The sequence below is a fragment of the Pleurodeles waltl genome, chromosome 4_2, assembly GCF_031143425.1.
Source record: "Pleurodeles waltl isolate 20211129_DDA chromosome 4_2, aPleWal1.hap1.20221129, whole genome shotgun sequence".
In the NCBI taxonomy this organism is placed as follows: Eukaryota; Metazoa; Chordata; class Amphibia; order Caudata; family Salamandridae; genus Pleurodeles; species Pleurodeles waltl.
In genome coordinates this window covers 862,650,008-862,676,663 of record NC_090443.1, presented here as the reverse complement: position 1 = coordinate 862,676,663, position 26,656 = coordinate 862,650,008, and the positions used below count along the sequence as shown (strand labels likewise).

The following is a 26,656-nucleotide window of genomic DNA, read 5'->3' as shown; positions in this document are numbered from 1 at the left end:
GGTACTAACTCTATTGCTTCTTTTTGTAGCAATGCCTGAACTTCTAGTCCTAGAAGATCTATATGTTGTTTTGACATATTGTGTGTTTTCGGTGGGATGTTTGGAGGGAATTTGAGAAATTCTATGCAATAACCATGCTGGATAATTGCTAAGACCCAAGTGTCTGTTGTTATTTCCTCCCAATGTTTGTAAAACTTGGTTAGTCTCCCCCCCACAGGTGTTATGTGTTGGGGATTTGTGACCTTGAAGTCACTGCTTGTTTGAGGAGTTTTGGGACTTTGGAACTTTCCTCTATTCCTTTGAAATTGTCCCCCTCTATATTGTCCCCGAAAACCTCCCCGCTGATACTGGCTCTGCTAAGTGGGCTTTGTTTGTGAGGTTGTGGCTTCTGTGGTTTGCCCTCGAAACCCCCCTCGAAATTGTGTCTTTCGAAATGTGCCTCTGCTCTGTGGGGAGTAGAGTGCACCCATGGCTTTGGCCGTGTCAGTGTCTTTAAGTTTTTCGATCGCAGTGTCCACCTCCTGCCCAAACAACTGCTGTCCGTTGAATGGCATATTCAGCACAGCTTGCTGTATCTCTGGTTTATATCCTGATGTACGCAGCCATGCATGTCTCCTTATTGTTACTGCTGTGTTGACAGTTCTAGCAGCTGTGTCTGCAGCATCCATTGCTGACCGTATCTGATTATTGGAGATACTCTGTCCTTCTTCTACTACTTGCTGCGCTCTTTTTTGGAACTCCTTGGGTAAATGTTCAATAAGGTGTTGCATCTCATCCCAATGGGCCCTATCATATCTGGCTAGTAAAGCTTGCGAATTTGCAATACGCCACTGGTTTGCTGCCTGTGCCGCCACCCTTTTGCCTGCAGCATCGAATTTTCGACTTTCTTTATTTGGAGGTGGTGCATCTCCTGAAGTAGGAGAGTTGGCTCTTTTGCGCGCTGCTCCCACTACAACAGAGTCTGGTGTTAGCTGTTGTGTAATGTACACTGGGTCTGTTGGTGGCGGTTTATATTTTTTATCTACTCTTGGAGTAATGGCTCGGGTAGCATAGGAAGAATCTGATATTGGCTGTGTGGGGACGACAGAGTATTAAAAAGAAAGTCGTCTTCAATGGGCTCTGAATGAAGGCTGACATTATGAAATCCCGCTGCTCTTGACACCACCTGTGAGTAGCCTGTACTATCCTCTGGTGGCGATGGTTTAGCTGGATAGCATTCTGGACTATTGTCTGACACTGGTGCGTCATAAAGGTCCCATGCGTCAGGGTCATCTTGACTCATTCCTGTATGAGTTGGGGATTGCATCATTGGTGGAGTGGCTACTGGTGATGGTTGCGGAGAGTGATGTGGGGATGGTGGCGGTGTTACTTGTTTAGCCACCTTTGCGTGTGGCTGTTTGTCCTTGTCTTGGAAGGCAAGCTTGCGTTTCATTTTGACTGGAGGAAGAGTGCTGATCTTCCCTGTATCTTTTTGAATAAAGAGCCGTCTTTGTGTGTGATCTGGCTCTATTGTCTCTAATTCCTGTCCAAATCTATGTGTCTTCATTTGTGTGGACAGTCCTTGTTCCTCAGTGTAGGAACTTGTTTTTGGTTCTGAGGCCGGATATTTCGGTACCAAAACCTTTTCGGCTGCTTTTTTCGGCTCCGACGAAACCTTCTTTACTTTCGGCGTCGTGCTCTCTCGGTGCCGACCCGTTTCGGTGCCGCTGTCTCTGTGCTGAATCTTCTCTGAGCCACTATCTCGGGCCCGAGATTGCTGTGTGCCGGTATCTCGACCGGAGTCGGATGACTTCGACACCAGCTCGCCCTTTTTCGGTGCCGATGAACGGTCACCTATTTTTCGGGTTAAGCCATGGCCTGTTGGCGGTGGCGTCCCCTGGGCTTTAGCGCTTTTCTTGTGAGTTCTCGGTTTCGACGTCTTACTCACGGTTTTAGGCGTTTCCTCGGGATCAATCTCCTCAGAGTCCGACTCCTGGGTGGAGAATGTTTCTTCCTCCTCCTGGAAACGCTCTTGTCCAGTCGGCGCCGACGCCATTTGCAGTCTTCTTGCTCTTCGGTCCCCGAGTGTCTTCCTTGACCGAAACGCTCGATAGGCTTCACAAGTATCCTCCTTGTGTTCTGGTGACAAACACAAGTTACAGACCAGATGTTGATCTGTATATGGATACTTGTTATGGCATTTTGGACAGAAGCGGAATGGGGTCCGTTCCATCAGCCTTGAAGAGACATGTGGCTGGGCCGACCAGGCCCCGACGGGGATGGAAAAAACCCCGAAGGGCCACCGGAGCTCTTCTTAATTCGGTGTCGATCTGTTGTAACTAACCCGATACCGAACGCAAACAATACCGACGATTTTTCCGAGATTCTAACTAACTTTCCGACCCGAAACACGGAGCGAAAGGAACACGTCCGAACCCGATGGCGGAAAAAAAAAAACAATCTAAGATGGAGTCGACGCCCATGCGCAATGGAGTCGAAATGGGAGGAGTCCCTCGGTCTCGTGACTCGAAAAAAGACTTCTTCGAAGAAAAACAACTTGTAACACTCCGAGCCCAACACCAGATGGCGAGATGTGCACAGCATGTATATCTGCAGCTACACATGCCATCGAACATATATATATTAAAAAAGCTAATTCAGTGAGTTAAGCTTTAGTCTTCACTAAATCTCTTGTGGAGTTATTTACATGCACAGTATGAGGGGATATTTCAGCCACGGAAGAAAGATTTGGAAAGAATACTGTCAGCAGAATGGCTTTGCTGATGCAGATATTTGAGATTATGTTAAAGAGAGAAGATGGGTCTTTCAGTGGAAGATAATGTTTGGTTTGTGTATGCATACCATGCATCACACTAACTCTGTATGCCAAAGTAATGGCTACCAGGAAGGCTATTTTCTATGAGATATAATTAGCATTGCTTACTCCATACGAACAAAAATATTTTCCAATATTTAGAAAAGCACAATGTTGGGCTCCCATAACAGAACTTTCGGAGTCAGGGCAGTTGGATCTGCAAATCAATTAAGTGATTGATCCAATCCGAAACAAGTCTGCCATTTTGTTTGCAGTGGGGGGTTCTGATCATGTATTGTCTTCTTGTCCTCCATGGAAACAATTGCCAAGCATTAACACTTCTGAACTTCAAAGTAATCCTAAAGATGCCACACGAATTATCTCTATTTTTAAATTCAAGAGTGTTTTGCAGATATTTTAAACAATAGGAAAATTAAATAACAAATTAAAAGAAACAATATTGTATGTACCATAAAATCAAGTGGGAACAGTAGTTTAGGATATATCACGAGGCGTCTGTCCACATTTATAAAAGTAGAGATGTGTATTTGTTTGCATTGGTGAGGTAAGGTTAATCAGTGTATGTATTGTGACGGAACGTTTTTTTGATGCTGTGGTGAATGATTAATGTACCTCAGTTGTAGATGAATGAGAAAGAGTAAAATAGCAGAAAGAAGAAGGTGATGGGGGTGACACGTAGGGAGTACATGTGGAATGGGGGTGGGTAGAGAGAGGAGGGGGTGGGAGAAGGGGGAGGGTTGGAGAATGAGTGATTGAGTGAATTAATGATTGCGTGATCATGGTTACATAGACGAGGGAGGCAAAGTTGTCTAGTTTGTACCAGAGTTTACCATTCTTCACTGGTGTTGTCTTCATGTATAAGTTTAGTGAGATACAGAGAGTTCTGGTGAATTGGACCCATTCCCACCATGTGTGGAAGGATATTTAGGATGAGTCTTTCTATTCACTGAGGATAGCTTTAAGGCCAGTTGTCACTAGAATGTCCAATAGGAGACAGTCCTCTTTGTTTAATGCCTGTTTAGTATCAGTGGGGATGATGCCCAGTGTAATAGAGGCTGAAGTAGGAGTCTTTTTTGTATGAAATATTTGAGAGATATTGTGTTACTGATGTCCTGCCAGAACCTTTTGGTGGAGGTGCTCTACATTAGCATGCCTTTTAGGTCTCCTGCTTCCTTTTCACCGCTCCAGCATGTATCTGAGGGTCTTAGGCCTAGTTTATAAAGTTTGGTCGAAGTCCAGTGGGCGATACTGGCTACCCAGTATCTGCCTTATGCTAATGACGGTGTTATTATGTTGGACGTGAGGTTATTCTAGGTAGATGGCCAGTCCAGTGAGACCTTTGTAATGCTGCTGGAGTCTTATAGTAGAGTATAACACTTATGTTCTGAATATTTTTTATTTTTTTTAGTGAGGTTTTTGTGGGGATAGGAGGGAGTACAGTTTGTAAACTAGGTTACCAATTTGGTATATTTTTCTAATGTGTTGGGTAGGTCAGAAGGGTTGGAGGTTTATGTTTGGTGATACGTGATTTTATTTTAAGGACATATTAAAGGTCTAGGTCGTTTAGGTCAAATTTGTGTTTAATTTGAGAGAACGGCATGGGTTCTGAGTGGGCGCTGATATCCCTTTCCAGGAGAATATCTTTTTCTTCCCATTCCTCTTTATACATTGTTCTTCCTTCTAGTTTTAAGTTTTCATTGTGCCACAGCGAGGGTAGACATGAGTGTTTAACTTTGTTGGGCAGTTTGTTGTCAATTTTTAGGAGTGCCTGTACTGTAGTGGACGGAATTTTTATAGAGTAGTGTACTTTAATTTGTTTTTGACAGTAAGAAATGAAGTGAGGGATAAGGGTTTAGCGAGGGGGATTTCTATAGCGAGCCATAGCGGGCAAGAGGTTGGTGGTGGTTAGGAGCCAGTGGCTTCCCTGTTTCACTAGGAGGGCAGGTTAGTATCTCCAGTAGTCTTTTTTTTTTTTTTTTTTTTTTAAGGAAGTCTCAGTTTCTTTAAGGCAATTCTGAGTTGTTAAGTCTTCTAGAGGAATTTGGTAAGTAACATGTCAATCTGAGTTTAATAAAAAAAAAAAAAAAGGTGTCTGAGAGGTATATGGGGGCATGCTGATTAAAAAGTTAATGAGGGGGTAATCAACATTTTGGTAGATTCTATTCTACCCAATGAGCCTGGTTGACCATTTGTCTAAGCCATCTTTGATGTTATCTAGCGTCTTTTTCTTGCTGAGACTGATGGAGTCCTTAAGGTTATGGGTGATCCATATACCGAGGTATTTTAGCTTATCTGGGACCTATTTGAGTCCATAGGGGCTGATGTGTAAGCTGTTGCTCTTGCTGAGACTGATGGAGTCCTTAAGGTTATGGGTGATCCATATACCCAGGTATTTTAGCTTATCTGGGACCCATTTGAGTCCATAGGGGCTGATGTGTAAGCTGTTGCAGTACACACTGAGAGGAAGAACCTCTGTCTTTTTCTTGTTGTGTTAGTAGCCTGACATGTTAGAGTGGGCACCGAAGGTGGATTATGATGTGCAACAAGGCTGAGTCTGCCTGCGTGGTAAAATGCAGAATGTCATCCGCATAGGTGGCTAGTTTTTTTGGGACGGATGAGAAAGGGATACAGGGGATGAGTGACTTTTCTCTGATCAATGTAAGTAGGGGTTCTAGCGTTAGTAGAAATAGTAGGGGGAGAGAGGGCATCCTTGTCGAAGGAAAAGGTGATTAGACAACATTCCACTGATGCTTATTCTAGCTTTCGGTTCTTTTTATAGAGCAAAGATCATTTTTGAGAGAGCAGGGCCAAAGTTGAAGGAGGTGAGTGAGACTTAGAGAAAGGTCCAAGATACCTTCTGATAGGTATAGGAAGTTGGCTCTGTATATACTATCGCAAAGTAAGAGATAGTGTGCACAGAGTCCAAGGGTTTCCCTTAGAGGTAAGATAGTGGCAAAATTAGATAATTCTAATGCTCTATTTTGTAGTAGTGCGATCGAGCAGTAGGCTTATCAGAGGGTAGTGTTAAGCATTTGTTGTACACACAGGCAATAAATGAGGAACACGCACTCAAAGACAACTCCAGGCCAATAGTTTTTATATAGAAAAATATATTTTCTTTATTTTTAGAACCACAAGTTCAAGATTTTAAGTAAAATACATAAAATGCAAGGTACTCCACACAGGTAAGTTAGGAACTTTGAATCAGAACAATAGCATACGCAGTTTTGGTTAAAATGGCAATAAGCTATTTTAAAAGTGGACACAGTGCAAAATCCAACAGTTCCTGGGGGAGGTGTAATGGTTAGTTTGTCAGGTAAGTAAGGCACTTACAAGGCTAAGTTCCTGGACATAGGCAGCCTGCCGTTGGGGGTTCAAGGCAACCCCAAAGTTCCCACACCAGCAGCACAGGGCCGGTCAGGTGCAGAGGTCAAAGAGGAGCCCAAAACACATAGGAGCCTATAGAGAACAGGGGTGCTCTGGTTCCAGTCTGCCAGCAGGTAAGTACCCACGTCCTCGAGGGAAGACCAGGTGGGGTTTGCAGAGCACTGGGGGTGGGGGAGACAAGCAGGCACACAAAACACACCCTCAGCGGCACAGGGGCAGCCGGGTGCAGTGTGCAAGCAGGCGTCGGGTTTTGAATAGGAATCAATGGAGGGACCCAGGGGTCACTCTAGCGGTGCAGGCAGGCACAGGGGGGGGCTTCTCGGGCCAGCCACCGACTGATCTAGGCAGAGGGTCGCCTGGTGGTCACTCCTGCACTGAAGTTTGGTTTCTTCTGGTCCTGGGTGCTGCGGGTGCAGTGCTTGGTCCAGACGTTGGGTTCCTTGTTACAGGCAGTCGCGGTCAGGGGGAGCCTCTGGATTCTCTCTGCATGCCTCACTGTGGGGGTCAGGAGGGTCGTCTCAGGCTACTCACCAGGTCGCAGTCGCCTGGGAGTTCTCCCTGTGGTATTGGTTCTCTGGAGCTCGAGCCGGGGGCGTCGGGTGCAGAGGGTGAAGTCTTACGCTTTCAGGCAAGAAGAGTGAAGTCTTTGAAAGTTGCTTTTTGATCAGAGCCGCTGTTCACGGGACTTTCTTGGTCCTTTGGTTCAGGGCAGTCCTCTGAGGCTTCAGAGGTCGCTGGTCCCTGTCAGATGCGTTGCTGTTGCAGTTTTCTTCCAGTCAGGAGACAGGCCGGTATAGCTGGGGCCAAAGCAGTTGTCGTCTCCGTCGTCTCTGCAGGGCTTTCAGGTCAGCAGTCCTCCTTCATGTTTCAGGTTGCAGGAATCTGATTTCCTGGGTTCTGGGGTGCCCCTAAATACTGAATTTAGGGGTGTGTTTAGGTCAGGAGGGCAGTAGCCAATGGCTACTGTCCTAGAGGGTGGCTACACCCTCTTCGTGCCTCCTCCCTGAGGGGAGGGGGGCACATCCCTACTTCTAATTGGGGGAATGCTCCAAAATCAAGATGGAGGATTTATAAAGGCAGGGGTCACCTCAGCTCAGGACACCTTAGGGGCTGTCCTGACTGGTAGGTGACTCCTCCTTATTTTTCTCATTATCTTCCCTGGACTTGCCACCAAAAGTGGGGGCTGTATCCAGGGGGCAAGCATCTCCACTAGCTGGAGTGCCCTGGGGCATTGTAACACGAAGCCTGAGCTTTTGCAGCTCACTGCTAGGTGTTACAGTTTCTGCAGGGGGGAGGCGTGAAGCACCTCCACCCAGAGCAGGCTTTGTTTCTGGCCTCAGAGGGCACAAAGGCCCTCACCCCATGGGGTCAGAAACTCATCTCTCAGCAGCAGGCTGGCACAGACCAGTCTGTCCTGCACTGAAGGATTGGGTAAAATACACGGGGCATCTCTAGGATGCCCTCTGTGTGCATTTTTTAATAAATTCAACACTTATTCTGAGAAGTTTGGTACTAAACTTCCCAGTATTCAGTGTAGTCGTTATGGAACTGTGTAGTTCGTTTTTGACAAACTCCCAGACCATATACTTAATATGGGCACACTGTACTTACAATGTCTAAGAATAGACTTAGACACTGTAGGGGCATATTTCTCATGCAGCTATGCCCTCACCTGTGGTATAGTGCACCCTGCCTTAGGACTGTAAGGCCTGCTAGAAGGATGACTTACCTATGCCAGAGGCAGTATTTTGTGTGCATGGCACCCTGAGGGGGATGCCACGTCGACTTTGCCTTTTTCTCCCCACCAACACACACAATCTGCAATGGCAGTGTGCATGTGTTAGGTGAGGGGTCCCTAAGGGTGGCACAACACATGCTGCAGCCTTTAGAGACCTTCCCTGGTCACAGGGCCCTTGATACCACTGGTACCTTTTACAAGGGACTTATCTGTGTGCCAGGGGTGTGCCAATTGTGGAAACAATGGTGCATTTTAAGTGAAAGAACACTGGTGCTGGGGCCTGGTTAGCAGGGTCCCAGCACACTTCTCAGTCAACTCAGCATCAATATCAGGCAAAAAGTGGGGGGTAACTGCAACAGAGAACCATTTTCCTACAATAGGCAGCTAATGTCACACCCAAGTATTCTATAACATCAAAAAATTCTCACCTTATCATAGGCCTTTTCTGCATCTAATGCTATTGCGGAGGTTGGTTGGTGCAAGAGTTTGCCTATTTCAATCGCATGCTTAAAAAGTCTGATATTATCCGCACTGAATCTCCCTTTGATAAATCCTGATTGAGAGGGATGTATTATGTTTTTGAGACTGGGCTCTATTCTGAGGGCTAGGATCTTTGCATATATTTTGCAAGAGAGACATGGGTCGGTAGTTCTTGGGATTGGATGGGTCTTTCCATTCTTTGGGTATAACAATTATGATTTCCTCCGCGGAGGAGCGCTCAACCGAGCCATTAGAGGAGAAGTTGGCGACTAACTCTTCGAAGTGAGTGATTAGAGAGGTACCCTAAGTTTGATAGAATGACGTTGGGAAGCCTTTCTGGCTTTTTAGTGTTTTGATCGCGTTTATGATTTCTTAGCAATAAATAGGTTGCTCTAGAGATTCTTTTGTTGATTCATCTATGTTAGTTACATTAATTTTGTTGAGGTAGTTTAAGCATATGTCATAAGATGTGTTATTGCTTTTGGAGTAGAGGGTATGGTATTTAGGATGCCCTTCTAGTTTGTCGATGTGAACCATGTTCATTGGTTACAGAGGTTAATCTTGTGTTCTGATGTCTCTGTTTTAAATATGACACAAGCATTTTGCCAGCTTTATTACGTCCACAGAGATTTATGCTTTTGTATTTTTGGACTATTAGGTGGTCTTTATTACTCAGACGCTTGTTGTATTCATACTTGAGTTTAATTAGATTGTTTAATTGAGTTTTGTCTTTGGTGTGATTTAAATCTTTCTATAATGCTTTTATTTTTGGCTGTAATTGGTCTAAGGTTTTGTTGTCTAGTTTTTTTTTATTTGACATAAGTTTAATCATGTGCCCACGGATAGTGCATTTCAGGGCGGCCGGGATGATTTGTGTATTTGGACCAGATAGTTTTTTTATTTGACCTAAGTTTAATCATGTGCCCACGGATAGTGCATTTCAGGGCGGCCCGGATGATTTGTGTATTTGGACCAGAAGATGTACTGAGTTATAAGTATTCATCAATCTCTTTTTTGATTATTTCTTTGAAGGGGGGTTCTTCCTTGAGAAGATTGCTCATTCTCCATGTTTTTGCTACTGAAGTATTGCAAGCGATATCGTAGAGTAATGAACTACAGGCATGGTCTGAGACTAGGAATGGTTCAATGGTTGGGGAAGAGGTGGGAAGTAAATGTCGCCAATTAAGATATTATCGATGCAAGGTGGGAGAAAATTGAGCTATCTTTCCCTGTAAGATTGAATAACTTCCATATGTTTATAAGTTTAAGAGAACTGCACATGTTTAGCATTTGTTGGTGGGATTTGTTGGGTTTAAATTGACATGCAGAATTCCGAAAGTTGAAAGTTTTGTTTTTTACTGAGATTAATCCAAAAGGTAGGGTGTCGATACGGGAGCACAGATGTTCATGACTATAATTTCAGAGTTGTCCCTCTGTAATTTGTTAAGAAGCCATCTGCCTTGGGTGTCTGCTTCTGAGGACAGGATAGGGAGGACAAAGGCTTTCGAGATAAGGGTGATCAGCCATTTTCTGGACAATGGAAAGGGGAGTGACTTCTCCACTGTCCATCACCATCCCAGGTGTGGTGCCCAGAGCTCCTTCAGGTGGCCACTTGATTCAGCCATCTGGAATCCAAGGTGGGAAGAGGCACCTGGAAGCATCTGAGTGGCCATGTCAGGCAAGTGACATCACAGCACTCTATTGATAGGTGGCCACCCACCATCCTGGGCTATTTAGGGTCTCCCTCTTGGGTGGGTCCTCGGATTCGTCGGGCAAGATTCCAGTAGGACTCTTCTGCATTGTTTACTTCAACTTCGGGGCCACCGGGACTGCAACTGGACCCTCCAGGAACTGATAATCTGCATCTCCAGTGGCGACTCGGCTTTACAACATTGTTTCTCCAGCTCCTTCCAGCAACTGCAACATTTTCCTGGCTGTGCATCACCTGAAGGCGACAAGTCTTCAGCTGGCACAACAAGCAAGAAGAAATCTCCCCTGGAGTGAAGGTGTCACTCCCCTGCATCTGCAGGCACCAACTGCAACAACGTCCTGATGTATGGATCTTCTCTCCTGCAAAACTGCGTGGATCCTGCAACACAGGTGGTTGTCCGGAGTGGTCCCCTCAGTCCCCTTTACCAGCTGTCCAACTTGGGAGATGGTAAGTCCTTGCTTCTCCTAGCAGGACTGTCCCTTCATTCACCACGACTCTTGCAGCTACCAATGCTTGTTGGCTTTCCTTCCAAGGGATCTTCAGGCTCCATGTAGCCCCAGCATCCAGAACTCTTCCCTGCAAAACACAGTCTCCTGCCTGCTGTTCCAGCAACGAGGGACTTCTCTTCAGGTGTGCTGAGTTGGCCTTACTGTGACTCCGCTGCCTGCTGCCTGTGGGGGCTGCATCCTTGACTTCTGACTCTCCTCACTGCTGAGGGTCACCCGAGACTCCCCTTCTTAGGTTGAGTCCCCAGGGACCTTCCTGGTCTCCAGCAGCTCTTCATCTGCAACTCTTGTCTTTGCCAAGTCTTGTTGTTGCTTTTTTCCACACCACTGACTGACTGCAATTCTTCTTCTGACATGGGACATCGACTGCAATCACTCCTGGAACACTTCTCTTGCTCCTGTGCTGCACAGCCAACCCTTTGTCTTCACCATCGACCTGGTCCTGCAACTCTAGAAGGGTGGGTAGTTGCTCATGCCCCAATTGGACACTCCAACTCGAACTGGACTTGGACCCCTTCATTTACAGGTCCTCTTCTGTCAGGATCGACCTTTGGTTTATTCCAGTCTTGCTTGGGTCTTACACAGTTCTTTTCCTAAGCTTACCTGTGGGTTTGGGGAAAAAACAGGTACTTACCTCTTCTCTCCTGGTCGCTGGGGGGCACCCTGGTACTTACCTTTTGGGGTTCCTAGTTCCTCCTGCTCCCCTCTAGAGATTCCACTTCCTTGGGTGGGGGACGGGACTTTGCATTCTACTTACTTAGTATATGGTTTGGTCTCCCCTAGGGCCTCCATTATTTTCTGTTGTTTCACTATTTTGTATTGCTTTCTATGCCAATTCCTAACTTCTAATGTGTATATAATAGTGTGTTTACTCACCTGCTAGTGGAGTATTGTCTATACAGTATTTTTGTATCTGTGTTACCATAATAAAGTACCTTTATTTTTGTAATACTGTGTGGTTCTTTCGTGTGTGTGAGTGCTGTGTGACTACAGTGGTATTGCATAAGCATTGCATGTCTACTAGCTGGTCTTGGCTGCTCATCCAGTGCTATCTCTAGAGAGCCCTGGCTTCCTAGACACTGTCTACACCTCACTAGTAGGGGATACCTGAAACTGGCATAAGGTGATAACACCCTAGGTACTCACCATACACATGGCCAGCTTCCTACACTAAGTTTATATTGAGTACTTGGGGGATTCATTTTTCAATGGTTGCACAGAAAGGTGCTACATTTTTGCTATCTTCAAGAAGCACAAAAATGTGCAATTTGTCCCTTCTATTTCCATTTTGAGTTCGGAGATGTTCCTTTCCAGTTGATCCAGTATCGCGGTGGTGCTTGATAATGTTTTCGAAAAGTTATGTTTGTGGTCCTCCAGAAGGTTTATCAGTGATTCTATTTTAGAGACTCTACCACCCAGCTGTATCATTTTTTATTTTTGTTTCAAAGATGCAAGGTTGCTCTGTACAGTTTCTATGGTGGATTTTGTTGATTGGGCAAGCACATGTAGCGTGTCAAGTTTCTGCATAATTACGTCTAGAGCTGCGGAGTTCTCATATTTTGATTTCTTAGGGGAGTCTGGGGTGGGGGTCCTGCAAGTGTCTCTTTCATGCAGGTTTGATGTCTTTCAAACCTCCCCTGGCTCCTTTGAGGTTGTGCAGTTTGGAATCTGCCATTTTGAGAGCGGAACTTGACTGAATACTTTGCGTTGGGTGCATCTAGTAGGATTTCTGTAGTCCTTGAGATGTTTGACGGAGGTGCCGAATGTTGGGAGGTAGGTTGAGGTGTAGAAGTCAGTACCCTTTCTGGGTTAGTAACACTTAAATCATTTTATATGGTGCCGCAATGCAGATTGTTGAACAGCAAGGTACTGCACTTTGGAGTGTAACTGATTATTCTCAGCCCCTCCAATCTGCAATTTGGGTTTTTGTTGAGGTGGAGAAATTCAGGACCCCAATGTGTGTAGTTTAGAAGTAAGAAAGTTCTGGAGCATGCTTTAGAGAGAGCTATATTAAATGGATGTGGCCAACTTAAGGTTAGGCATAGGATGGGAGGGCCCGTGCCATATATGCTCTGGTTGGTAGGTTAGTTTTGTACATTATAGGTTCCTACCCTTATAGAGTGTTGTAGAGTAGTGTCACTAAGTGCTCACTTCTAGGGGTAGGATGTAAGTAGTGATGCTGGGATAGTCAAGTAGAGATTTATCCACGTGGAGGCCTGGTGTTGGCCATTTTAGGGTCAGGCGCTGTGAAGCAGCTTCTGGAGCACTTGGTTATAAGAGGTGTTTCCCTCTAAGTTTTTCGCCAAAAGGGGTCGCTGAAAGCACCCCTCCTTCCTATATGCTGGGCACGGTTTAAAGTGTCTATCGAGGCAGTGTATCAGCAGAGTGAGCTGTTTTTATCCCTCAGCGTGGCAGAGCTCTCTGTTTAGTAGGCCATTTTCCTTGGGCCGTAATGCCCCTCCCCTCCCCCCCCCCAATATATTATCTTTAGTTGGTACTATGATGATGCAGCATGTCACAAATCCGAGGTGCGGGGAGATCTGCAGAGTTGTTGTGTGTTGTTTGGCAGTCAGTAATTTACATCAACCTTGACCTGAAAACTATATCCCGACAGAATTAAAATGTTTCCTTGCTTTGTGCTTATGTGTGCTAACAGTTTTTGCATTTTTATTACTGTGGGTTGGAAGTATTTGAGTGCTTGCCAATAAGAGTTTTAGTGTCCAAGCATGCACACAGCGATATGTGAAAATGGGCCTCCAGTGTCAAACATCAGAAAAAAAGACTCTTTACATACCAAATGAATAACTTAAAATCCAAGTATTTGTTCTACATGGTCACATTTCCAATATCCCCTCTTTGTGACTGGGACATAAAAGCACACATCTCACATGGCTACTGTGCACACTGAGTCACTGTGCTTAAATATCTCAACCTTTCTGACTTCACCTACTTGTTTGCTGATATGACTCCATAAGCCCTAAATGGCTTACAAGACATTTTTGCCTAAAAAGTTATCCTTCTACTGCATGAATGGTTGGAAGGGAAGGCATTGACCATAAAGAACAAATCACTTACCTTTGGTATGTATCTTTCCGATGGATACTCTATCCACATATCCTGCGCATTGTGAAGAATCCCCGGGCATCAGAATGGATGCAAAAACTTTCAAAACAGTTCTAGTATGCCCACTAAGTTGCATCAGTTGGCTCCACGCAGACATTGACCTGCTATAGCAGTTACGAGCACAAACACATATAAGCGCCACCCATGTGCGCTGACGTCTGCTGCTTTTTAGGCTGTCGGTGACTTCAGACGCAGAGCCCATGGGCAAATTAGTTTGGGCAGTGTGAAGATCCATAGATTGACACCTTTTAAGAAGGAAAGAAGTCTCAAGGAACAACTGCAGATCAAAAGGGGTGCACATCAATAATGTGAGAACCAAGTTCAAGTCCCACTAGGGCAGAACAAAGTGTTATAGAAAAAACAAATATTGCAAACCTTTGAAACATATCATCACAGCACGTGATTTAAATAACTAAGGCTGATCCAGGAACCACAGGGAGGCCAAAAGTAAACCTTAACCGAAATCGTTGCCGAGCTTGGGACAGAATAATCATCAAATGGCACATACCCACAAACAGGTCCCAATGGTTGACATTTACTGACTTAGTGGAGGGACGCCTTGCCACCAAGATGACATCAGTGACCTCAGGATTCAGATCGAAGGAGAGCAACCACCGCCGCTCAATCTCAAAGCCCAGAGATGCAATTTGTGCAGGCCTAGGTGAAACATCCTGCTATGCTGGTGCGACAAAATAGACTAGCAAAGCGACAGCTTGAAAAAGGACAGACGCTTATGCCCACTAGTTCCTAGTACAACACTCTCCTGGCTCAAACTGGTGCCACAAGGGTCAATTCAACTGTTGTTCCTGATCTTGTTCAGAACTTGCAGCAGGAGAGGCCATGGCGGAAAGGCATACAATGGTCCTGAGCTTCACTCTAGACAGGAAGCAACTGAGCAAGAGCTGCTTTGGAAACTTCAGCATGCAGAAGTGCTGATATTGTACGTTGTAGGCAGTCTCCAAAAGATCTAGCCAGAGTTCTCCCCATTGCTGGAAAAAGGCCTATGCCACCTCCAGGTATAAATGCCATTTGTGATCTACTAGGCGCCTGCAACTGAGTTTGTCTGCCAGAATGTGGTCCTTCAATAGAGAAATCCCCTGGCAGTCCAGTAACTTCTAGCGGTGCAGAGACTCTTGACAGAACCCAGTGGTGTTGTCAGTAAGCACCAGTACCAGCTTTCCTTTGGGCAGGAAGGCCTTTAACGCCACACTAATCTTCCTCAACTCCATCAAAGTGATATGGAGTTGAGTCTCCACCGGAGACCAAAGGCCTCTAGTCTCCATCTTTAACAGATGGCTTCCTCAACCCATTAGTGATGCATACATGAACACCATCAGCTCTGGCTGGAGTAAGGAGAGAGGCCTGCAACAGAACAAACTATGGTTCATTAGCCAACCCCAGACCTTTTGCAGTCTCATCTGAGATATTAATATAGTCTGGCAGATTTCCATGAAGTTGTATCCACCGGGATTTGAGGTCTCTCTGTACAGCCTGCATGTGCCATCTGGTATGAGCCACCAACAGGATACTGGAGGCCAACAATCCCAGCAGCTTCTGATTGAGGTCCAGGGCAGAGCCAGGAACATCTGGATCATAGCCCAAATGTCCTGGACTCTCAGTTCCAAGAAAAAGGCTGAGGCCATACTGAATATACACTGGCTCGATGAAAGGGAGTGTGTGCAAAGGAGTCAAGTGTGAATCTGACTCATTGATAGTGAACCCCAGTGGCGTTAGGATTTTGCCGTTGTCTGGAGGTAGTTGACGAGTGCAAGGTGCGAGCTCCCTTCAACAGCCAGGTGTTGAGGTGGTAGAAGACTCGTACCCATGGCCTCCACAGATGTTCATATGACCACCGCCATAACTTTTATGCACACCCCAGGGCACTGGCGAGGCTAAAAAAGGATCAAAATGCTCCTGGCCCACTGTGATCTGCAGGTAGCACCTATAGGCCTACAGGACAGCGATGTGAAAATAAGCATACCACAGGTCGAATGGATCTAGGACAAAAGACCTTGGCTAGTGTGAGCATCTTGAATTTACCCTTCCACAGGAAGGCATTCAGAAGGCGAAGATCAAACTAGGATGAAACCCTCTATCCTACTTCGCCCAACGATATAGCAAGAGTAACGCCTAGTGCCTACTTCTGAGGCTGGAACCCTCTTTATGGCGATTTTGAACATAAGACAATGAGATGGCCTTCCATCAGCCCCCTTAAGGTGGTGAAAGATGCAGCAGGGTATAAATGAAGCGAAAGGCATAACTCCGGCAATTTGTAAGATCTGTTGTGATGGCCTTCCCCCTCTAGATGAAATATCAGATCCTGTCTCCGACAGGGTGGCTGTGTGCAGGCAGGGGCATACTAAAGTGGTTTTACAGTTGCAGCAGTTGGGAGTGAGGGGTGGGGAGGTGGCTGAGCCGTACATTGTCCATGCTGGCCTTCCGGTCTCTGGGAACTTGTGCCCAAGCCATGAAATGGCTGTAATGGGTTTTGTGCTGGAGAAGAGGACAGGCATTGGCGGATGGGGAAACCTTTACAGCAGCCACGACTAGGTCAAAATTGCAGATGGAATTCCTCGTGGTAAGTCAAGCCCAAGGAACATGTAACAGCTCTGCCCTCTTTAAACACTTTCAAAGCTGACTCTGCATTATCCCCAAAAAGACATGTCCATTAAAGATGCCTGAACTTCCCCACAGGAACCTCATTCAGGGATGGCAGCAAAGAGCCACACTTGTGACCATGGCACATTCAAGTCAATCAGTTGTGTCTGGTCCTGCCTCTAAAATGTTTGCTTGAGATGCTCGAAGGACGTCCAGTGGAGCCTGTAAACAAATCTGAGCTACTGTACCCCAAAGAACATGAGAATAATGGCCAAGGAGACAGCTAGCACTGACCGATATTAGAACAAGGCTCTTGGAGGAGAAAATTCTTTGGTTTTGGACACTTTCAGGAGGAGAGAAGGGGAAAGCGTTCAGATTTACTCTGCTGGTGGAAGCCTGGACCACGGGACTCTCCAAAGTGAGATGTTGTGTTAGGAAAGCAGGGTCGCCATGTGTAATGGTGACAGGCAACCTATCTATTGGCCCGGGTGCCTGAAAGAGTGTCAGTAAGTGCCTTGTTAAATGTTAACAGTGGCTCAGTTGGAGCCTGGCCAGGTTGCAAACCTTTGGTCAATACAATGGTTTTCACTTTCATGGTTGGCTATTGGAGGGCTGATACTTCAGATGCCCTTTGCATCACAACAACAAATTAGGAGCTTTTATTTAAAGGAGGCCCTGGGAGGGACACCAGGCTGACAGCAGGTGAATGTCAAGCCCACTGGTATCCTGAATCTCTTCATACAAGTTGTCCTCATATTGGGGAACATAATCTTCTTCCCATTCAGCATAGTTGTCAATTTCAGAATCCTCTCCAAATAGCTGATCTAAAGTCTGGGACCTACCATGTGGTATAGCAAGGTATGAGAGTCAAAAAGATTACCAAGAAGCTGCGCGCCTGTCGGCACTGGACATGGCATCTGTGTGGTTGTGGCAGAATCAGTTTGAAGTCAGATAGCGCTATAGGCTGTGTATACGTAAAAGCAAGAACATGAAAAAGTAAACCTATCAAATACAATAAGGCATAAACAAAACTGTAAAAGTTTTTCCCGGTTCTGCTCATAGGAGAAGATAGTCAGTGTTTGTAGGAAGTTGGCTCTACATATACTATTTCAAAGTAAGAAATAGTGCGCACAGAGTCCAAGGGTTCCTCTTACAGGTAAGATAGTGGCAAAATTAGAAAATTCTAATGCTCTATTTTGTGGCAGTGTGGTCAAGCAGTAGGCTTATCAGAGGGTAGTGTTAAGCATTTGTTGTACACAGAAAGGCAATAAACGAGGAACACACACTCAAAGACTTACTCCAGGCCAATAGGTTTTTATATAGAAAAATATACTTTCTTAGTTTACCACAGGTTCAAGATCTGAAGCAAACACATAAAATGCAAGGTACTTCACATAGGTAAGTTAGGAACTTTGAATAAAAGCAACAACATATACAGTATTTGTTAAAATGGCAATAAGCTATTTTACAAGTGAACACTGCAAAAATCAACAGTTCCTGGGAGGGGTAAGTAAAGGTTAGATTGTGAGTTAAGTAAGAAACTTACAAGTCTCAGTTCCTGGGCATAGGCAGCCCACCGTTGGGGGTTCAAGGCAACCCCAAAGTTACCACACCAGCAGCTCAGGGCCGGTCAGGTGCAGAGGTCAAAGAGGTGCCCAAAACACATAGGTGCCTATGGAGAACAGGGGTGCTCTGGTTCCAGTCTGCCAGCAGGTAAATACCCGCGTCATCTGGGGGGCACACCAGTGGGGGTTTGTAGAGCACTGGGGGGGGGGGGGACACAAGTAGGCACAAAAAACACACTCTCAGCGGCAGAGGGGCGGCTGGGTGCGGTGTGCAAAGGAGGAGTCGGGTTTCATATAGGAAGCAATGGAGGGACCCGGGAGTAACTCTAGCGGTGCAGGCAGGCACAGGGGGGGCTTCTCGGGACAGCCACCACATGGGCTAGGCAGAGGGTCGCCTGGGGGTCACTCCTGCACTGAGGTTCGGTTCCTTCAGGTCGTGGGGGCTGCGGGTGCATTGCTGGTTCCAGGCGTTGGGTCCCTTGTTACAGGCAGTCACGGTCAGGGGGAGCCTCCGGATTCTCCCTGCAGGCGTCACTGTGGGGCTCAGATGGGTCGTCTCGGGCTACTCACGGGGTCGGGGTCGCAGTCGCCGGGGAGTCCTCCCTGTGGTGTTTGTTCTCTGGATCTCGAGCCGGGGGCGTTGGGTGCCGAGTGGGAAGTCTCACGCTTCCGGCGAGAAACGTGAAGTCTTTAAAAGTTGCTTCTTTGTTGCAAAGAAGTTGCTGTTGTTTGAGCAGAGCCGCTGCTCATGGGAGTTTCTTGGTCCTTTAGTCCAGGGCAGTCCTCTGAGGCTTCAGAGGTCGCTGGTCCCTGTCGGATGCATCGCTGGTTGCAGGTTTTCGAGTCAGGAGGCAGGCCGGTAGGGCTGGGGCCAAAGCAGTTGTCGTCTTCCGTCTTCTCTGCAGGCTTGTAGGTCAGCAGTCCTTGTTTCTTCAGGTTGCAGGAATCTGATTTCCTGGGTTCTGGGATGCCCCTAAATACTAGATTTAGGAGTGTGTTTAGGTCTGGGAGGGTCTTTGAGGGTGGCTACACCCTCTTTGTGTCTCCTCCCTAATCCTATTGGCAGAGTCCTCCAAAACTAAGATGGAGGATTTCGAAAGGCAGGGTCATCTCAGCTAAGGACACCTTAGGGGCTGTCCTGACTGGTGGGTGACTCCTCCTTGTTTTTCTCATTATCTCCTCCAGCCTTGCCGCCAAAAGTGGGGGCAGGCATCTCCACTAGCTGGGCAGCCCTGGGGCACTGTAACAAAAGGGGTGAACCATTGAGGCTCACCACCAGGTGTTACAGTTCCTGCGGGGGGAGGTGAAAAGCACCTCCACCCAGTACAGGATTTGTTCCTGCCCACAGAGTGACAAAGGCACTCTCCCCATATGGCCAGAAACTTGTCTGGTTTGTGGCAGGCAGGCAGGAACTGGTCAGCCTACACTAGAAGTTGGATTGGTATTCAGAGGGCATCATAAGATGCCCTCTGGGTGCATGTTACAATAAATTGCACACTGGCATCAGTGTGCATTTATTGTGCTGAGAAGTTTGATACCAAACTCCCCAGATTTCAGTGTAGCCATTAGGGAACTGTGGAGTTCGTGTTTGACCAACTCCCAGACCATATACTCTTACACTTACAATGTCTAAGGTTTTGCTTAGACACTGGAGGGGCATAGTGATCATGCACATATGCCCTCAGCTGTGGTATAGTGCACCCTGTCTTAGGGCAGTAAGGCCTGCTAGAGGGGTGACTTACCTATGCCACAGGCAGTGTGAGGATGGCATGGCACTCTGAGGGGAGTGCCATGTCGACTTAGTCATTTTCTCCCCACCAGCACACACAAGCTGTGAGGCAGTGTGTATTTGCTGAGTGAGGGGTCCCCAGGGTGGCATGAGACATGCTGCAGCCCTTAGAGACCTTCCCTGGCATCAGGGCCCTTGGTACCAGTTACAAGGGACTGATCTGAGTGCCAGGGCTGTGCCAATTGTGGAAGCAAAGGTACAGTTTAGGGAAATAACACTGGTGCTGGGGCCTGGTTAGCAGGGTCCCAGCACACTTTCAATCAAAACTTAGCATCAGCAAAGCCAAAAAGTTAGGGGGTAACCATGCCAAGGAGGCATTTCCTTACAGTGTTAAAGAAAATCTTAAAGTTCCAACAATGGAAAAAGCACAATACAGTCAAAAACTGCTGATATCAACACTAACAGAAAAAGTAGCTTTGCAAGCATGAAGAACTTTACATCTTTACGAGCCATGCATCTGCTAACTGTACAGCATGAAGATTGAACTCTTCACTCTTCTGTGGCACTGTTCTGAAAAGTTTATGTTCTTGTGGGATGATAAATCTCCCCTGATTGTGAAAGGTCTGAATCCATATCCAACTGCAGCAGCCCAACAAGTAATCAAGGGTAGCTGCATCCTAGGTACCCCTAGGCTGTAGTCTCAGACAAGTAAGCCCCAACATACTGCGGAGACAAGAGTAGCTGTCCTAAGAAGAAACTGCAAATGGATATAGGAAAACTGCCATGTTGGTGAATCACTGAAAAGATAGGATGGTGAAAAAAAGTGAGATTCTGTGACACTGCACCATTAAGTAATTTTCTCTAGTAATCTATAAACTAGAGGTGGGTTGTTCTTTCATGTACTCATCAATTCTTCTCCTGCAATGGCTCCGATTCATAACACAGAAGTAAGTTTGGGTGCTAGAGTATATATATTGCTAAAGAGGCTGTTTTACCTCTTTGCATGATGGCTCAGTTGTTTCAAGTTCACATCTATTTGGATGGCCTAATTTAATAGCAACAAATAAAAAAAGACCAAAGGAGCCAAATAAGAGACTGCACGTTTCGTTAGGATTTCATTTTTTTGTTACACTCCAAAAATATGATGGTATAAACAATGCTCTTTATCATCACCATGATCTCTTTTTACTGCCAATAATTACAAGGCTGAGTCTATGACTAAGAGAAATGCCAGTAATTTTGCTTATTAAAAAGGCAAGTCTCTTTATTGTAGGAGTATAAACATATGTGAAACTGGCCTCTCACTGGAATAGAATACTTTTGCCACATATAGATTGACAGTGCTCTGCTGCTGTTGGTTTGGGGTGTCCAAGCTAAGTCCATATCTTCCTTCCTCCTTGTGTCCTCAACATCTCACTGATTGCTACTCCTCCGTAGAGTAGGTAAGCTGTCAGGGGGAGGACCTAACCCTGCACTGGGCTGGAAGAAGAGTTACAAAGAGTTAGTCTCTGTTGCCTGAGGTTACCCAGTCTTCCTCATTTAAGAGGTCACACTTTAAAAATGATAGTTTGTTGCCTCCAAATTGGATTGGACTATGAAAGCTTAAGATAAAGGTTCACAATACATGTTTGTAATGTGATGTTGCTCAGTGGCAGCCCGTTGCCCACCAGTGGTAGCATGTTTCTACTTGTGGCCCCTGTTATGGTAATAGTGCTAGTCATTAGCATTCATTGAAACCTTTTTCCTTCCACCATTTCAAGAAAGCTAATGACATTTTTGGTTTGTCTTGGTCCGTTTTTCACGAATATAAAGGACAACACAAAGCCACAGCAACAAAATTGTTTCTTTTTTCCCCATATTATATTCCTTGCACTCAACTCTGAAATCATTCTTAATTTTTGTGTGACTGCCATGATTTGTTGCTCAATTACTTTATACAGTGCCATTTCTAAAGGTTATTTTAGATATTTACCTTGTGCACGAAGTTGCTGAAGAGGAAGAAGTACTGAGCACAATTCTTGCAGTTTTCTGGAACATCTTTATCCAACAAACCAAGAAGCACCTCCAATAACTGATTGATACTTTTTAACTGAAAGGAAGAAAAAAAACCTCTTTAGAATGCATATAAACAAACAAAGGTTTCATAAAACTATGTACAAATCTCCCTTCTATACAGCAAGATTCAGAAAATGAAACACATTTTAATAGGCCAGGAAGCCAAATTCCTAGATGCCAACATTTGATCTGGTCTAAAGCTCTCATTGTATGCCAAGTCATTTGCTCTTCAACGACTGTACATGGTTGAACATTTAGCTTCTTAACTCAAAGAATCAAGGGCAAGATGTACAAAACATGTTTGTGGTCACAAATGCTCCAATTCAGAATATGTGCCCCAAAAGATGTTTTCTGCAATGTACTAAGCCGGTTTTCGGAATCAGTAACTTTTCAACCAACTCTTAAATGATCCACCAGCAGGTCATTGTCATCTTGAGCTGCCTGCAGATTCTGGTGGATCCTGCTGTCCCACTGACAACATAAAGGTTCTGCTCACAGGTGGTGGTTCTGTGGTCTTCTACAGGTTCAACTTGTCTTCTGACCAACTTGGGAGACAGTGGACCCTTGCCGCAGCCACTAGAACGGAACCCCTATGTACTGTGACTGCTGCTCTTCCCAAGGCTTGTTGGCTCTTCCTATAAGAGATCTTCGAGCTCCTAGAAGTCCCAGCCACCAGCACTAGAACTCTAGATTCAGATCCCACTCTGCAGGTGCTGCGACATGGGACTCCTGTTTGTTGTGCTGCTGAGGCCTCCCTGCAACTTCCTGTTCCTGCTGCTAGTCTGTCTCGCATGGGGGCTCCTCGGACTCCAGCTGGCTTTACTTCCTGTTGAAGGCCTGCGCCCTGACTCCCCTCCAAGGTTTAAGTCACTAGGACTTTGCTGGTCCTCCAAAATCCGCAATCTTCCTTACAACAGCTATTTGCGTTAGCCAAAGCTTGTTAGTGGTCCTGCTGGCCACTGATCCTCTTGCAATCAGGCGACCGATGTGAGACAGCTCGTGAAATATTCCAGGATCTCCTGCATCCCCCTGGACACCACAGATGGGCGGACTCCTTCCTTCACCGTCCTACAGGAACTACACCTCTAAGAGGGTGGGCATTGCCTACCTGCAATAGCTGGACATCTTCGAGTGGTCTGGACACTGTCCCCTTCAAGTTGAGGTTTTTTACGTCTGGAACCCACCTTTTGGCTCCACCGTCCAGGTCCACTGGTCGCAACAGCAGCTGGACAACCAAGGCTTCCACTGACTTCAACGAGGTACTTACCTTTAGTGATTTCCTACTCCCCAAGCCCCTGGTATCCTAAAACACTTAGGCCCTCATTACAACTTTGACGGGCGGCGGAGGCCGCCCGCCAAAGTTGCGCCGCAGGAATACCGCACCGCGGTCTGAAGACCGCGGCCGGCATTCCAAGTTTTCCCCTGGGCTGGCGGGCGGCCGCCGAAAGGCCGCCCGCCAGCCCAGGGGAAAACGACCTTCCCACCATGAAGCCGGCTCGTAATCGAGCCGGCGGAGTGGGAAGGTGCGACGGGTGCTACTGCACCCGTCGCGTATTTCACTGTCTGCTATGCAGACAGTGAAATACAAGCGGGGCCCTCTTACAGGGGCCCCTGCAGTGCCCATGCCATTGGCATGGGCACTGCAGGGGCCCCCAGGGGCCCCGCGACTCCCCCTCCCGCCATCCGGTTCCCGGCGGGAGAACCGCCAGGAACTGGATGGCGGGAGGGGGAGTCGGAATCCCCAAGCCGGCGCAGCAAGCTGCGCCGGCTTGGAGGATTCCTTGGGGGCAGCGGGAAACCGGCAGGAGACCGCCGGTTTCCCTTCTCTGACCGCGGCTAAGCCGCCGCGGTCAGAATGCCCCGCGGGGCACCGCCGGCCTGTCGGCGGTGCCACCGCGTCCCGCGGCCCTGGCGGTTACAAACCGCCAGGGTCGTAATAAGGGCCTTAGTGTGTAAGTCGGTAACTTTTGTGACTTTCACCATTTGCTTCAAGTCTTACCTTCTGACGTCGATGAAGAACGGCATCTACAAGAGTGACTCCTTGATCGGGCCTGTGGACGAATGTCAGACGCAGAAGGAGACCTTGGTCGACGAGAAGACCGGGACAACTCTGACATCTGTGCTGCCAGAAGCTTCATTTGAAGTTGACAACAGTAGTCGTACTCTTTGGCATCATGGTGCTTGCCCAGGCACCACATTCAAATTGAGTGGTGGTCCGTAGCTGACATCTGTCATCCACAGGACCCACAGGGTTTGAAGTTCAAGTTATTTACCTCCGATAACAAAATATCTAGTAGAGACATTCTAGTTGCAGATTCCTTACCTTAGAATTTCCCCCAGGCGTCAGACTGGATCCCGAGATTTTTCTTTGAGCAATACCCTTGTGCATTGGTAGGTGGCGTCGGTCTACTCCATGGGCACTGCTGGCATCGTAGTCGCCGTGATGACTTCGGGAGTAGTACATGGACGCTGCCTCAGCGCAGTGACGTCAGTTTCTTATAACAACGTTACAAGCCAAAGCGCAGAGCTCCTAAGAACACTGAGACTGGTGCACCAGAGCTAAGGACCTGAAGGGGGAATCCCTGTCTCTAGAAATCAGTTCGCAAGCAGGGAGGAAGAGTGGGTCGGTAAGGAATTTGCAACAAGAATATGTCTCTACCAGATATTTCATTACCGAAGTTAAGTAACTTGTAAATATGAAAGAGACTTCTAGTTGCAGATTCCTTACCTTAGAATAGATACCCAAGCAATGCCATCCTCGGTGGTGGGCTGCGAACCAACATCATACTAGGAAGTCCTGCATGACCGAATGACTAAAGTAGCTGTCTCAAAGGACCGGACTGTCCAGGAAGTAGTTGTAGGAAGCTGGCTCTGTATATACTATCTCAACGTGAGAGATAGTGAGCATAGAGTCCAAGGGTACCCCAAGAGGATTGACAGAGGCAATAATAGATAACACTAATGCTCTATTTGTGGTAGTGTGGTCGAGCAGTTAGGCTTATCAGAGGGCAGTGTTAAGCATTTGTTGTACACACACAGGCAATACGTGAAAACACACACTCAATGACTTAACTCCAGGCCAATAGGTTTTTAGATAGAAAAATATTATTTTCTTAATTTATTTTAGAACCACAAGATTCAAATTGCAGGTGAATACATTAATTGTAAGGTACTTAGCATAGGTATAGGTAGAACTTTGAATCAAAACAGTAATAAACACAGTTTGGCATACAATGACAAAAAGCTATTTTAAAAGTAGACAGTGCAAAATCCAACAGTCCCTGGGGGAGGTAAGTACAGGTTAGTTTTTGAGATAAGTAAAGTACCCAATGCCCCCGGCTCGAGATCAGGACAACTAACACTGCAGAGAGGACTCTCAGGCGACTTCGACGACATGGACACCCTGAGTCGACCCCCCTGCTACTCTACAGCAACGCCTGCAGAGAGGATCCAGAGGCTCCCCCTGACCGCGACTGCCTGGTAACAAAGGAACCCGACGCCTGGACCAAGCACTGCACCCGCAGCCCTCAGGACCGAGAGGAACCACCTTCCAGTGCAGGAGTGACCAGCAGGCGGCCCGCATCCTAGCCCAGTCGGTGGATGGACCGAGAAGCCCCCCTCTGCCCTGCCTGCATTACCAGAGTGGCCCCCAGGTCCCTCCATTGATTTCTATGGCAAACCAGACACCTACTTTGCACACTGCACCCGGCCGCCCCTGTGCAGCTGAGGGTGTGTTTTGTGTGTCCCCCCCACCCACCAAGTGCTCGACAAAACCCCCCTTGTCTGTTCCCAGAGAATGCAGGTACTTACCTGCTAGCAGACTGGAACTGGAGCATCCCTGTTCTTCATAGGCGCCTATGTGCTTTGGGCCCTCCTTTGACCTCTGCACCTAACCGGCCCTTTGTTGCTGGTGCTTTGGCTTTGGGGTTGTCTTGAACCCCAACGGTGGGCTGCCTATGCCGAGGAGACTGACTGTGTAAGTGCTTTACTTACCTCAGAAACTAACCAAAACTTACCTCCCACAGGAACTGTTGATTTTTGCACTCTCTCTACTTTTAAAATAGCTATTTGACATTTTAATCAAAACTGTGTGTACTACTGTTTTAAATCAAAGTTCTATACTTACCTGTGTGAAGTACCTTGCATTTTATGTACTTACCTCAAATTTGAATCTTGTGGTTCTAAAAATAAATTAAGAAAATATATTTGTCTATATAATAAAAACCTATTGGCCTAGAGTTAAGTCTTTAAGTGTGGGTTACTCATTTATTGCCTCTGTGTGTACAACAAATGCTTAACACTACGCTTTGATAAGCCTAATGCTCGATCACACTACCACAAAATAGAGCATTATAATTATCTAATTTTGCCACTATCAAACTCTAAGAGGAGCCCTTGGACTCTGTGCATACTATCTAGCACTTTGAGATAGTATATACAGAACCAACTTCCTACATTGGTGGATCTGAGGTGGGGTCTAAGACTTTGCATTTTGCTGGACTACTCAGCCAATACCTGATCACACAACTAAAATTCCAAAAATTGTCATTAGAAATTGATTTTTGCAATTTTACTATTTTTTCAAAACGTCCTGCTAGGGCCTTGTGTAAGTCCGTTTGTATTTCTTTTGAAGTTTAAAAGTTTGTAAAAGTTAGGATTTAAGTTCTAGAAGTAGTTTTTAGATTCTTAAAAAGTAATCCCAACTTATAGAGTGATAATGAGTCAAACAGAAGAGACAGTGATGTAACTCAACCTCACACCTTACCTGCATCTAGGTATGTCAGAGTTAAGGTCTCTCTGTGAGATAAAAAAGAAAAAGATTGGGTCCAACCCTACCAAGGCAAAGCTCCAGGAGCTCTTGGCAGAGTTCACAAGGGACCACCCCTCTGATATGGAGGATGCTCCTTCAGATGGGAAAATTAGGGAAAAGGAGGAAGAACTCACCCCTC

General features: G+C 46.4%; 1 protein-coding gene across 2 annotated transcripts in view; it reads right to left on the bottom strand.

The window, feature by feature from the left end:
* USP24 (ubiquitin specific peptidase 24) overlaps positions 1-26,656 on the bottom strand; it is a 1,409,949-nt gene that overhangs the window by 283,414 nt on the left and 1,099,879 nt on the right. For both annotated transcript variants that reach the window (XM_069232604.1, XM_069232603.1), the window contains exon 56: positions 21,625-21,741. In XM_069232604.1, the coding sequence (XP_069088705.1) occupies positions 21,625-21,741 (117 nt within the window). The remainder of the gene's footprint in view (positions 1-21,624; positions 21,742-26,656) is intronic.